The 13,281-nt window shown below is 41.4% G+C and overlaps 1 protein-coding gene across 1 annotated transcript; it reads right to left on the bottom strand.

The window, feature by feature from the left end:
• Nucleotides 1-984: 984 nt before the first annotated feature.
• On the bottom strand, nt 985-8,081 carry june (JunE proto-oncogene, AP-1 transcription factor subunit). The gene is made up of 2 exons (XM_039759699.1): nt 7,537-8,081; nt 985-4,332 (listed from the first exon to the last, which is right to left on the bottom strand). The coding sequence occupies exon 2, from the start codon at nt 4,195-4,197 to the stop codon at nt 3,142-3,144; it is 1,056 nt and encodes a 351-aa protein (XP_039615633.1). The 5' UTR covers nt 4,198-4,332; nt 7,537-8,081; the 3' UTR covers nt 985-3,141.
• Between the last annotated feature and the right edge of the window lie 5,200 nt (nt 8,082-13,281).

Here is a 13,281-nt window from a genome sequence, read left to right as displayed (position 1 = left end):
GGCATTACAGAACTTTTCATTCAACGCTCGTAGGTATCCATTATGGCTAAAAGTTTGAGTCACTTGAAATAAAAGGTCAATTGTTTCCAAGTGTTATGAATGAGGATTTTAATGACAAGTTTGTTTCATCTGTAATAATGGTACACCATGAAATCAATTTATGGCGCTATGCCATGTTGGTGCAACATGAACTCTTGCCACAATACAGGAGTCTTCCATTTTGAACTTCCCTCCTCCTGTGTCACAGTCTCTGTCTTTCACTTAAAACACCCTTTAAAGTTACAAGGGTAATGTTAAATGACAGAATTGTCTATTCTTTGAGGTGCCTACCTTGGGACATTTTTACAGTCAAGTCAGTATCACTGAGGAAGGGGACAGGGTGGCCTGGTGGGCCCAAGCTCACAGAGAATGAGACAGTTCAAGAGACTGGTATGAGGATGGGAAAGTCTTAAGTGGCACAAGACGAAAATGTGCTTTTTTTTCTTCTCTCGAATAGAAAGATTCGTGGAAACAAAGTTAACCACACTTTTGTTTTCAAAGCAGATTTTTCTAGAAAGTGCTTGCTTTTCAACACGTGGAAAACTTTAAGCGTATTCTTCCTTGATTTCAAAGTAGATGATACTGTAAACTTTTATTATAGGGGATGGCAAAGCACCATAAATAACGTGCTGGCAGAGTATGTTTCTTGGTTATAAGAAAAGCACCAAGTTTATACTCTTTTCTAAGACATGTCATATAGTCCATATATTTCAGTTACACTGCCAGAAAAAAATACAGGATTCGAAGAATCAAGTGTTCGATTTGTTTAACACATTGACCCTTGTCAACGAACTCCTGCGGTAAAAGTCAAAGATTTGGAAAAGAGAAACAGTTAAAGTAGTACCTTTTCCTATTTCCCACCACACTTGGTCAAAATAGTGCTTTTAGCTTTGATTTTTTACAAAAATATAATTGATAGTCAACATCAAAAGCCTTTTTCAAGTTAAAAAAAATAAATATATTCTTGTCGAAACAGATTAATTTTCAGGCAGACCTGAATTTCTGCCTTTTCTCATACAATACAGATACACATACACCTTGGATACGGAAACTTGATAAACTCGTATCATTTACACGATAAAAAAAATAACCATTTGGTGATTATTCAGTGCACTCAAAAACAACTGGTACAATTTTAAATATCGTCAGGTACAGGTTCAGCAAACTGTAACACAGCAAGATGAGAAAATGATCGTAAAGATGAAACAATGCACACAAGGCAGGGTTAATTTTTAGCAATGCAATCCTTGCAGTATATATTTTTTTATTTTTTTTAAACCTTTTCTTGTGGTTTTTCTTAAAAGAAAACAAAGTCTTCAAAAAATGACTACAATAAAAATACCTTCTTTCTTTAGGGTACAAAAACGTTACCCAACAATCGCCTTCTTTAGATAATGTACATATTTTCCATCAACAGTTTAAAAATACTATGTTAGAATAATAATAAAGTATAAATATCAGACATCATTTAATGTTTCAAGTGCAATGCATTAATTTCCATTTCAGGTATCCAAAACTCTCCTCTTAAAGTTTTCACAACATAAATAATAAAGATGCTTTTTTTGATTTTTAAATTTGCATAAATAAATTCTTAGTGACCGTTAGCATCTATAAAAAAGATATTCACACACAATTCGGTTCAAAGTCTATTTTAGCTAAGCCCTTTTTCTCTATTTTATCATTGAAGAAAAAAAACAGTTCCACAAATAAAAAAAGAAAATATGTTCATTTTAATAAACTCTCTGAGAATATTCAAAAAGTGGATATGCAAAAATTTCCACTATCCTGGAACGACAGCGGTTAAAAGTCCCGCAGAGTGTGTTTAAACTTAGTGAAAAAGAACTGGCCAATTCAAGTGTTAACATACAATAATACACTAAACACGTTTCAGATCCAAACTGGACCTTGGATACTACCAAGTTATGAGAAACAAAGAAAATAAATAAATAAGCTCAAAATTACCCTGTAGGTAAACTTTTCATATGTAAAGTTACAATTAACTTTCTAAAGTCAAAAAACATACGATCCACATCTGAAACTGGTCCGCAACCACATGAAACAATATAGTTTTATTTGTTAGGACATACACACTGCTAACTGTACTGATGACGAAACATTAAATTCTGGCCACACAACCATCTTTAATGATGAGAAGTATTCGTAGCTTTTAATACGGTTAAAGCATGTAATTGTAAACGACTAATGTAAAATATTGTATGCACATTAGTGGAAAAGTAGAGGTGCAAATACTTTTGTAAAAAAAAAAAAAAAAAACAAAAACAACGTTACCCAGATGTTGAGTTAAACACTAAACATCTGTTGTTCTACAAAATATATACTTTCGCTCTCAAGGGTGAACTTTTATTGATTAAATTTAAAGGCTTCGCTTACATCAAAAAAGACTGCGATACACAAAGGCCTGTAAAAACCCACAGTGTGCAGTGTGAACAAAAAACTACTGTTGCCATCTCTTTGGAAGTCAGGAAGATCTTTGAAAGATCCCTTCTGTGGCACACAGTATGATACCCCTTTTGTAAAATAAAGGTTGTCCCTCCTGGTTAAAAAGTCCCATTCATTCTCTACGTGATTTTGAAGCTGGCCCTCCTATGTACATAAATCAAGGTTTGATCCAGTTGTTGTACATTGCCTCACTTTCTTTTTTTTTTTTTTTCTTCAAGTGCCATAACCACGGAGTTGAAAAAAATCAAACAATTTAAAATCTTTTTTGAGGTATGTTTTCCCTTTGTCATATCAAAAAGACCAATATCTTTGCTAATATTAGACTTAAACAAATGGCATTGAAGCTAGACTAGCCGGAAAAAGTTAAAAGGGGCAGGTCTGCTGCTTATAAAGCCTTACAGTCAAAGCCAAAATGTAAAAAGCTAAAAGGTAAAAAGTTATGCTTCATACCTAGACTCTGACTCCTTCCCATTCCCCATTTTATATCCTTGTGCAAAACTCAGTACCGGCTGGGAATCCCTCAGTAAGATTGCTCTCCTTGTATTGTAGCAAATACTGAGAAATAATTTTGTTTCCCAAGTTGTCGTACTGACTCAAAAAAAAAGAAAAAGAAAAAAACAAACTAAGCACACCATCCCTTGTTTAGCAGCTAGAACCTTCCCCACTTTTCGCCAGGCTAGCAGAGCTCACTGCTATCTGACACCCGTTGGTGACGTGATTCATGACTTTCTGTTTCAGTTGTGCCACCTGCTCTCTCAGTAGGCTGGCCGTTGAGGCGAGGTCGGAGTTCTGAGTCTTGAGAACTTTGACCTTCTCCTCCAGGCGAGAAATCCGCTCCAGCTTTCTCTTGCGGCACTTTGAAGCAGCAATGCGGTTCCTTAGCCTCTTTCTTTCTGCTTTGATCCTTTCCTGTGTCTCTAGGTCAATAGGCGAGAGAGATGGTGGAGAACCTGATGGATCTCCGGGTGGGTGTGGTACCTCTGGCACAGTCTGCGGCTCGTCCAGACCCCTCCCGTGGGGATGATGTCCTTGGCCAATTACAGCATGCCCTGCACCATGATTAGGAGTGGTGTATTGGAGTTGCCCTCCTGAATACGATGAAGAAACTCCGATCGGACTTGGGTTGTAGTTGCTCAGGTTGGTGTAAATGGGTATCTCGCTTGTAGGAATGACATTCCTCTGGAAAGGTCCCTGGATTGTGGAAGATGGAGAAATTGGAGGCCCAATTAGCTGATTCTGTTTATGCAGATCTGCTAGCGCTTTGACAAATCCATCTGCAAACCCCTCTTGCTCATTGGTAACCTGAACTTGATTCCTATACATAAATGGGTTGCTGGAGGAATTTGGGGCAGGACTAGTGGTCACTAGTCCTTGGTTGGATTGAATTATAAGATGCTCCAAATCAGGAGATGCTAACTTTAGGAGATTCACGTCTGAAGAAGACATTAAGGATCCATCTGCTGGGCTGTTCAGACCCGAAGTATTTGGATTAATAGTGCCGTTACTTCCACTTTGTCCCGGCAACAGCTTCAGTCCTGAAGTATTACTACCAGGTCCAGAAAAACCTTGAGAAGCAATGCTTTTTTTGCTCATTATTTTTTGGTTCGGGTATCTGCTGCTGTAATCTGGGATCTGTCCAAAATGCTGCAGGTTTGGAGCATCATCGTGGTAGAAAGGGGTTTCCATTTTACCCGTCATTGACACGGAGAGATAACTTCATAATCTGATTTATCAGAAGGTGGACAATTTGCACTTAGACATCATGCAATTGCTGTAAAAAGTCCAGTCTGGGTAAATTCCTGCTGCTTTAAAATGGTCAGTACAGCCCAACACCTGTTTGAAGAAAAGGCAGATTAAGAGTTAATCGTAAAAGACACTTGCAACACAGAAAAAGAAAGCCAAGTAGAAACAAATCATGGTATTTGCAGCAGATAAACGCTATTCACATATGGCTAACCATAAAAACAACGAAGGATAAAGAAAATTATAAAAGCAGATGATACTGTGGTGACAAAGAGTGAAATAATATGGGATATTAACGACCACAAATAAAGAAGTCTCCATGAAATACTAACACATTTATCCCTTATCAGTCTCCTTTATGTCAGCTGTATTTGAGGTGACCAGTGGATGTGCCTATCTCCACTGGGAGACTGGCAACTCTGATTGACAGCTAGTTTTAGACAGACCATTACAAGAGTACTACAAACAGAAATAAGGCAGAGTCACTGCTGGCGATGCTGACAGCATTTAGCGTAGCACGCTCTAATATGAATGCAGCAAGAAATGTTACTAGTGCTACGTTTATACTAATTTAAAATTAAGCTCTGTTTATCTCTGCAAATGAAAGAGCATGAAGAAATGTGATAGACAGATAGATATGTGAAAGGCACTATATAATACGTAGATATTACAATCTGGGGTTGCATCGTTCTGTTTCAAAGTTTATTATTTTATTACTGCAGTCTAGCTTAAACTTGGAATAAGTTGTTTATAAGGACAGATATGCCATTTAGGTATAGCCTGCAAACTGCATATGATACTGACAAAGTAAATCACCCCATTTTTATCTTTGGATCTTTGTTGTTATAACCAAGGCTATTGTTAATATTAGTATTCATTTGGCTGATCTCTTTATCCAAGACAACGTACAAAATTTGTAATACATGTGGTTACATTTCTTTTGTTTTTCCAATTGAGACTGAGAATTGAGGCAGGTGAAGTGACTTGCTCATAGTTGCAGTCGGATTGTCAGTAGTAGGATTTGAACCCATTCTTCCATTAGCTCAGGGGTTGCATGCCAAACTAATAAATTCTCCCTGATCAGAGTATTTCTACATTATATAGACTGGGCGCTTAATGTGCTTATGTAAAGTTCTGTTCTTTGTTGTTACCCATCCTCTAGTTTAAACTAGTTTTATGGTCATGGGTAGGCAGAGACAATCTTGGCAGCATTGTGCTCAAGTCAGAAATCAATTCTGGATGGGTCACTACTAGTCTATTGAAAAGCACACTAATACATACACCCACATTCAATAATACTTAGCTGATTTTAGAATAAATGGGTGAACATTTTGATATGAAGTATGTCAAACTGTTTGGTCAACCTGGTATGTGAGCTTAGCCCAAACTCAGTCGGCATTTCTGAACTGCTAGTGACCCATCAACAGCCATAAATAGCAAGGTAGTGCTGTAAATAATATAAAAGATAGATAGAAAAGTACTAGAGAAAGAAAGAAAGAAAAGCCCAAGCAAATTGTGAATCCAACCAAAATAGACAAATTTACAAAGAATAGGTGGGTGGATTAATTATACTGCGTCATGAGTTTGTGAAAAATGATGATGCCATTATACAGTAATATTTTATACATAACACTGCTTGATGGATATATTTTATATAGCATGATCAAAAACATTTACTTTTGCAGCACTCAAACAGGATATCAGAACACACACACACACACACACACACACACACACACACACACACACACATACATACATACATACATACATACATACATACATACATACATATATATCCAGTCATCCATTTCCTAACCATATTATCTGGGGAAGGGTTGTGGGGCAGTTGGAGCATATCCCAGAAATTATCTGGCAAAAGTTAGGAACAATATCTGGACAGGGCACCGGTCCATCGCAAGGTGAACACACACATATAACACTGTATATAGTAGTCAGTCATTTTCTAACTCACTTACCCCAAACAGGGTCACAGTGGTCTGCTGGAGCCCATCCCAGTTAGCATAGGGTACAAGACAAGAACAAACCCTGGATGGGGCACCAGTAAATCACAGGGCAAACACACATATACACCACAAGCACACACTAGGGCCAATTTTGAATTACCAGTTCAGCTAACTTGCATGTCTTTGGACTGTGGGAGGGAACTGGAGCACCCGGAAGAAATCCATGCAGACATGGGGAGAACATGCAAACTCCACACAGGGAAGGATACAGGATGTGAACCCTGGTCTCCTTGATGCGAGGCAGCAGTGCTACCACTGTGCCGCCCCATAGCTATTGCATTTATACAAATAAATATATACCCATTTGTCTGTCCATTTTCCTAACCCACTTATCCAGGGCATAGTTGAAGTGGTGCTGGAACCTATCCTATCAATAGTTGGACGCAAGGCAGGAAACAATACATTGACATTCACCAGTCATCTTCAGGATGAACATACACACTATTATACTATCTATAGTATGTATGTGTGTATATATATATATATATATATATATATATATATATATATATATATGTATGTGTGTGTGTGTGTGTGTGTGTGTGTGTGTGTGTGTGTGTATATGTGTATATATATGTATATATATGTGTGTGTGTGTGTACACTATATATATTTATATATGTGTATATATGTATTTATTTATTAATCTCAAGGTTCCCCTGCTATAAACAGCAGCTTTTTACTCTAATGCGCCGAGCTCCGTAGTTAAATGTGAAGCGCTATATGAAGATGTTGCGTCGTAGTAATCAAATGCTGACATGACAATGCTGCTGAAGAATGAACATGTCTTTATGAGTTTGTCAGTTTGATACTGATATTGTAATCATTCTTGTCCTGTAAATGGCCTTAAAATAATGTATACTATTAATGGAAGTATCCAAAATAACTTGACTATTAAAAAATTAAATATAAATAACATTGGGATATAATGGCATAACGACTAGGAAGGAAACACATCAAAGAAAGGCGATCGAATGAGCTTTACTTTGGCATAATTGTCAATGTGAGAGACACAAAAATTGCATTAAGTATTAAAATGCAACTAGATGGATAAATAGATATAGATTCAAACACATGCTTGCCCTTCTGAAGCGCATACGCAGCACGCTATGGAGCCCTTGCTTTGGGCCAGGGTATGAGGACCACGCGTTCATTCGCATTAAAAGATTTGCCGTCTTCAGAAGCCCATTGCCTTCGCCAACTCGCCATTGACTGATGAATAAATCCACTTTAAAGTGACACCTCCGTTCCCCCGGGGTCGCCTTACCTGTGTGCCAGTCCGTGCCCGACAATGGGCGCGGGCAGCTTTTTTTTCTGACTCGCCCTCTCCTTTGGCTCGTTAAGATCAACGCGTCTGCCTCAGCGGGCTGCCCCCTTTTTTCACTTTAAGCCTTCCGCTAAAGTTTCCAGATCGCTCGGTTCACCCTCCGGCTCCTTCTATATGCGAGGTCCACGGTCGTTTTGACAGTCAGTCGGGGTGTTTCGGTGAAAAATGAGGCGCGGGTAAGTCATTCGTTAAGTTAATTAAAAATTCATCTCAGCCCGCTGGTGAAAACGGCTGCGCATCCACAGGTTTTCGTTAAAAGGAAAAAAATTGAAAATGATCCGTAAGGGAGAAAAAAACGGGAAAATGTTCACAAAATCCACTCCTGAAAAAAGAACACTGTTTTCTCCTAAAAAAAAGGCGCCGCTGCCCCGAGCGATTTTCCGACACGACCCAGATGCAAAGAAGCTCGCGATCTCCGGCCGACTGGCACCTACTGGCTGATGACAGTTCGCTTCTCTGGGACTTTCTGCCTGCTGTCTGATCGCCACACACACACGCCCTCTTTTTCGTCCAGTTCCTGAAAGTCGGCTGATGTCACCTTAAGCACCTCCTCTTGCACCGCCTCCTCACTCCCGCCCCCCTCCGCTTGACGGTATAGCCATAAGGCACAAGTGTTAAGACTTCTTTTTTATGTATATATTTATATATTTTTCTTGTTTGTCAAAAATGGTTTGTTTAGCAGCGGAGTCGCTCCGAAAACTAGATGAAGAGTGCTATGTACATGGTGCGCCCGTGCGCGGCGCTCTTGTCGTTCTGGTGAGAGAGAGAGAGAGAGTGTGGTTTGCGCGCCCCCGCCAATTTTAAGGAGCGCGCCGTGCAGCCCCCAGAAGTTAGAGCGTACGAGTGCCAGTCAGCGGGAGCGCAGCAGAGGCGCCATCATTTTACATCGAGAGGTGAGGAAAGAAAGGCAGGCAAGTTGAAATGAAGAAAAAGGACAGTGCGGGTGGAGATTGTTTACTCGTTTCAAGTCAGAAACTCCAGACGCCGGTTTTTGAACGTAAAAAAAGGCAGACAGGGAAGTGTTGGCGGGTCTTGACGTGTTCCATTCAGACGTTCGTATTGTTAGTCTGATGCCGCCTCCTCCGTAAAAAAATGAAGTGTTTCTGTAACTGTTGCTTCTAAATTTCCTGAATAAACCGCGACGTTGAAGGACAGAGTGCAAAGGCGTTTTATATAGTAATCATAGTAGTAGTAGTAGTAGTAGTATTACCTGTAAAAAAAAATCCAGAAGGTTCTAATGTTTTGCGTTTGATAGGCAGTAGAGTTCCCCTCCACGAAGCTTTCATACAAAGAATTGACGAAATGTTTTTTGTGAAATTTTTACATGCATAATCTATCGGTGTACAACTCGAGGGAAAAAGTTTCATGTAATCGATTTTATAATAAAAGTGTATTTTTGAAAGTTTACAAAAGGATTTCAGTTTTGCAAAAGTGTTGCATACAGAACTAGATGTTGGGGGACTTTTAGATTAGATTGAATCAACTTTATTAATTCCATTGGGAAATTAAGATGCATACAAAAGCTAGAAACATGAAAAACAAGGATACACAAGTAATCATACATGCAATCAATCAGTCGATCGATAAATACTTCAATGTCTTATATTGTGTTGAAATTTCAAAATTAAGTTAAAAGAGTATCAGTATTTAGTTTGGGATGTCAGGAGGAAGCATTGAAATGTCTTATTGTAGTGGGCAGAAAAGACCCCCCAGAGGTGCTTCCTAGTGGAATGAGCCTGTGATTAAAGTGCTCCAACAGAACACCTTCTGTGGGTTTTTCTTTTTCACCATGGCATCCAATTTTGCCACCATCCTCCTTCCCACAACAGCTTCCAGTGTTTCCAGGTTTCACCCTCTGATGGCTCAGGCATTGTGCACCTTTTGAGCTCAAGTTGCTTGCCCAGGAGACCACAACACGCTGTCTATTATGGACTGATGAATCTTTTCAATCAATTTGCTGCACACATCATAAGACCTTAGGAAGTCCAGTCTGCTCGGGCACTTCTTGTACAGCATCACTCTGTTGGCAAATCACTTCAGGTTTGTTTTGCCGTTTAACTTGATAAGAATATTTCATTTAACTGAATTTACAGTGTTTTTTTGGGTGGTGCAATTCATTAAATTCTTACTTTTAAAAGTGGTTGGCAGCTGTTGGCGCTGCAGCCTTGTAGATCCTACCATGATGTTACCTCATTCACATTTTTCAGCATATCTGGCACAGATTGTTTTTTGTCATAAACGCCCCAAAACTACATGGTATCAGTTTTTTTGGGGTTTGGATACGGGCCATGTGGTACTGAATTCCAATTAAATTCCGGTTGCCCATGTCTGACCTGAGTTTAAACACATCACATTTTTACTCAAGGCTGAAGGTTTTTTTTAGTTCATGGCTGGATGAACATACACACGCAGGCACTTATATATGGTACATGTATCTGCTCTTCTCATCTGATTTCTTAGTGAGCTACAGTCCAGTTTATCCTGGGGAATTTCCATGCACTGTCATGCCAGCAGAGAGCTATAATCCCTTGAGCATGTCCTGGGTCTGCAGGAGGGTTTCCACCCAGTGGGACATGCCTGGAGCAGCCCAAAATGGTAATGTAGAGCCATCTTATGGACTCTCCACCTGGAAAATGGAGAGTGAGGGTCAGGTGGGATGCCAGCTTACCAGCAGGCATAGGTGGGAAAGACCTAGATGGACTAGTCCCTGACAATGGACACTGGATTGGGGACTTGAAACATTATCTATCTATCTATCTATCTATCTATCTATCTATCTATCTATCTATCTATCTATCTATCTATCTCTTTACACATAATATAATTTATTTATTCTTCATACCTAGAAAATATTTTTTTAGTCCGGTGCATTGAGCTATGTAATTAAGTGAGGAGCACTATGTAAAGATTCTGCATCATAGTGTACAAGTGCTGACATGACAATACTGCTGTAGAATGAACATGTTTATGTGCCTGTCAGTTTGGTACTGGTCTTGTAATCTTTCTTTTCCTGTAAATTGCTTTTGCAATAATGTATACTATTGATGAAAATACTGAAAAAAATTGTTGTAAAAAAAAAAAATAAAGTGAGGATATGATGGCATGAAAAGGTGATTCTATGATGCTGATGACCATAATACACTTTCCCAATTTTCTTATAGTATGTCCAATGTCTGTGTTCCTTTTTGTTATTTTGCCCATTTTAATATTTTCTCTTTTTTACCAGTTTCAGATATGGCTTTTTATTTGAAACTGTGCCTCTAAGGCCAGCATTCTGGAATCGTCTTTTGTTGCATTGAATAAGGCAACTCATGATCAGGTGTTTGTTTCTCATACTACAAACTCAGATGTTCTACTGTTACGCAGTTGTCCGTAAGATCCTCCTTTTTCTTTTTCTATCCTGGTTAGATCCAACGTGCCCTCCTTGCTTAAAAAGTAATAGACACCTTTGTATGAAACCTTCAGTTTCTTGGTAACCCATCAGATGTAATAACCACCATTCTGGAAAGAAAAAAAAAAAAAACACGTGGGCAATGACAGTGAGACCTTGAAGGGTGTGATTTGGAGGAATGGCCCCCCCGATCTGAACCCAATTATCCATAACGAACACCATGTTCAAGCATAGGGGTGTTCATATGTGCACTTGGCACCAGGGCACCCTAGGCCTCAGTTCAATGATCAACTTTGTGGTCGTGTTGTCGGACTTGTGGCCACATGTCTAGGACACTCGGGTGAAGAGAGGGGCAGAGCTGTCAACTGAACACCAACTGGTGGTGAGTTGGCTTCGATGGTGGGGGAGGATGCCAGTTAGGCCTGGTAGACCCAAACGTGTTGTGAGGGTCTGCTGGGAACGTCTGGCAGGGTCCTCTGTCAGAAGTAGCTTCAACTCCCACCTCCGGCAGAACTTCAACCACGTCCCGAGGGGCGTGGGGGACATTGAGTCCGAATGGGCCATGTTCCGTGCCTCTATTGTTGAGGCAGCTGACCGGAGCTGTGGCCGTAAGGTGGTCGGTGCCAGTCGTGGCGGCAATCCCCGAACCCGTTGGTGGACACCGGCGGTGAGGGATGCCGTCAAGCTGAAGAAGGAGTCCTTCCGGAACCTTTTATCCTGTGGGACTCTGGAGGCAGCTAATAGGTACTGACAGGCCAAGCGGAATGCAGCTTCGGTGGTTGCTGAGGCAAAAACTCAGGAGTGGGAGGAGTTTGGGGAGGCCCTGCAGAACGACTTTCGGATGGCTTCGAGGAGATTCTGGTCCACCGTCTGGCGTCTCAGTAGGGGGAAGCAGTGCATTGTCAATACTGTATATAGTGGGGATGGTGCGTTGTTGACTTCGACTCGGGATGTTGTGGGTCGGTGGGGGGACTACTTTGAAGACCTCCTCAATCCCACTAACATGTCTTCCAATGAGGAATCAGAGCCTGGAGACTTGGAGCTGGGCTCCCCCCATCTCTGGGGCTGAGTTCACCGAGGTGGTCAAAAAACTCCTTGGTGGCAGGGCCCCAGGGGTGGATGAGATACGCCCGGAGTTCCTCAAGGCTCTGGATGTTGTAGGACTGTCTTGGTTGACACGTCTCTGCAACATCGCATGGACATTGGGGACAGACCGGGGTGGTGGTCCCCCTCTTTAAAAAGGGGGACTGGAGGGTGTGTTCCAACTACAGAGGGATCACACTCCTCAGCCTCCCTGGAAAAGTCTATTCGGGGGTCCTGGAGAGGAGGGTCCGTCGTATAGTTGAACCTCGGATTCAGGAAGAACAATGTGGTTTTCGTCCTGGTCGTGGAACAGTGGACCAGCTCTACACCCTTAGCAGAATCCTGGAGGGTGCATGAGAATTTGTCCAACCAGTCTACATGTGTTTTGTGGACTTGGAAAAGGCATTCGACCGTGTCCCTCGGGGAATGCTGTGGGGGGTGCTCCGGGAGTATGGGGCTGTTCGGATATAAGAGCTGTTCGGTCCCAGTACAACCAGTTTCGGAGCCTGGTCGGCATTGCCTGCAGTAATTCGAGCCCGTTTCCAGTGAGAGTTGGACTCCGCCAGGGCTGCCCTTTGTCACCGATTCTGTTCATAACTTTTATGGACCCAGACTGAGGTCAAGAGCGCTCTGAAGCAGGTTTTCATCCAGGATGTCTCTGTACATTGCTGCAGTCATCTTTCCCTTTATCCTGACTAGTCTCCCAGTTCCTGCCGCTGAAAAACATCCCCACAGCATGATGCTGCCACCACCATGCTTCACTGTAGGGATGGTATTGGCCTGGTGATGAGCGGTGCTTGGTTTCCTCCAAACTTGAAGCCTGGTATTCATACCAAAGAGTTCAATCTTTGTCTCATCAGACCAGAGAATTTAGTTTCTCATGGTCTGAGAGACCTTCAGGTGCCTTTTGGCAAACTCCAGGCGGGCTGCCAAGTGCCTTTTACTAAGGAGTGGCTTCCGTCTGACCACTCTACCGTACAGGCCTGATTGGTGGATTGCTGCAGAGATGGTTGTCCTTCTGGAAGTTTCTCCTCTCTCCACAGAGAACCTCTGGAGCTCTGACAGAGTGACCATCGGGTTCTTGGTCACCTCCCTGACTAAGGCCCTTCTCCTCCGATTGCTCAGTTTAGATGACCGGCCAGCTCCAGGAAAATTTTTCAGTAACCTTCCCCAGATTTGGTGCCTCAAGACAATCCTGTCTTGGGCGTCTA

Source organism: Polypterus senegalus, chromosome 7 (genome assembly GCF_016835505.1).
Source record: "Polypterus senegalus isolate Bchr_013 chromosome 7, ASM1683550v1, whole genome shotgun sequence".
NCBI lineage: Eukaryota > Metazoa > Chordata > Cladistia > Polypteriformes > Polypteridae > Polypterus > Polypterus senegalus.
The sequence above is the reverse complement of the archived record's forward strand: the minus strand, read 5'-3'. Positions and strand labels throughout refer to the sequence as shown.

Bases quoted from the DNA above. Each gene is read 5' to 3' on its own strand.
- june (XM_039759699.1), bottom strand. From the start codon at position 4,197: ATGACGGGTAAAATGGAAACCCCTTTCTACCACGATGATGCTCCAAAC.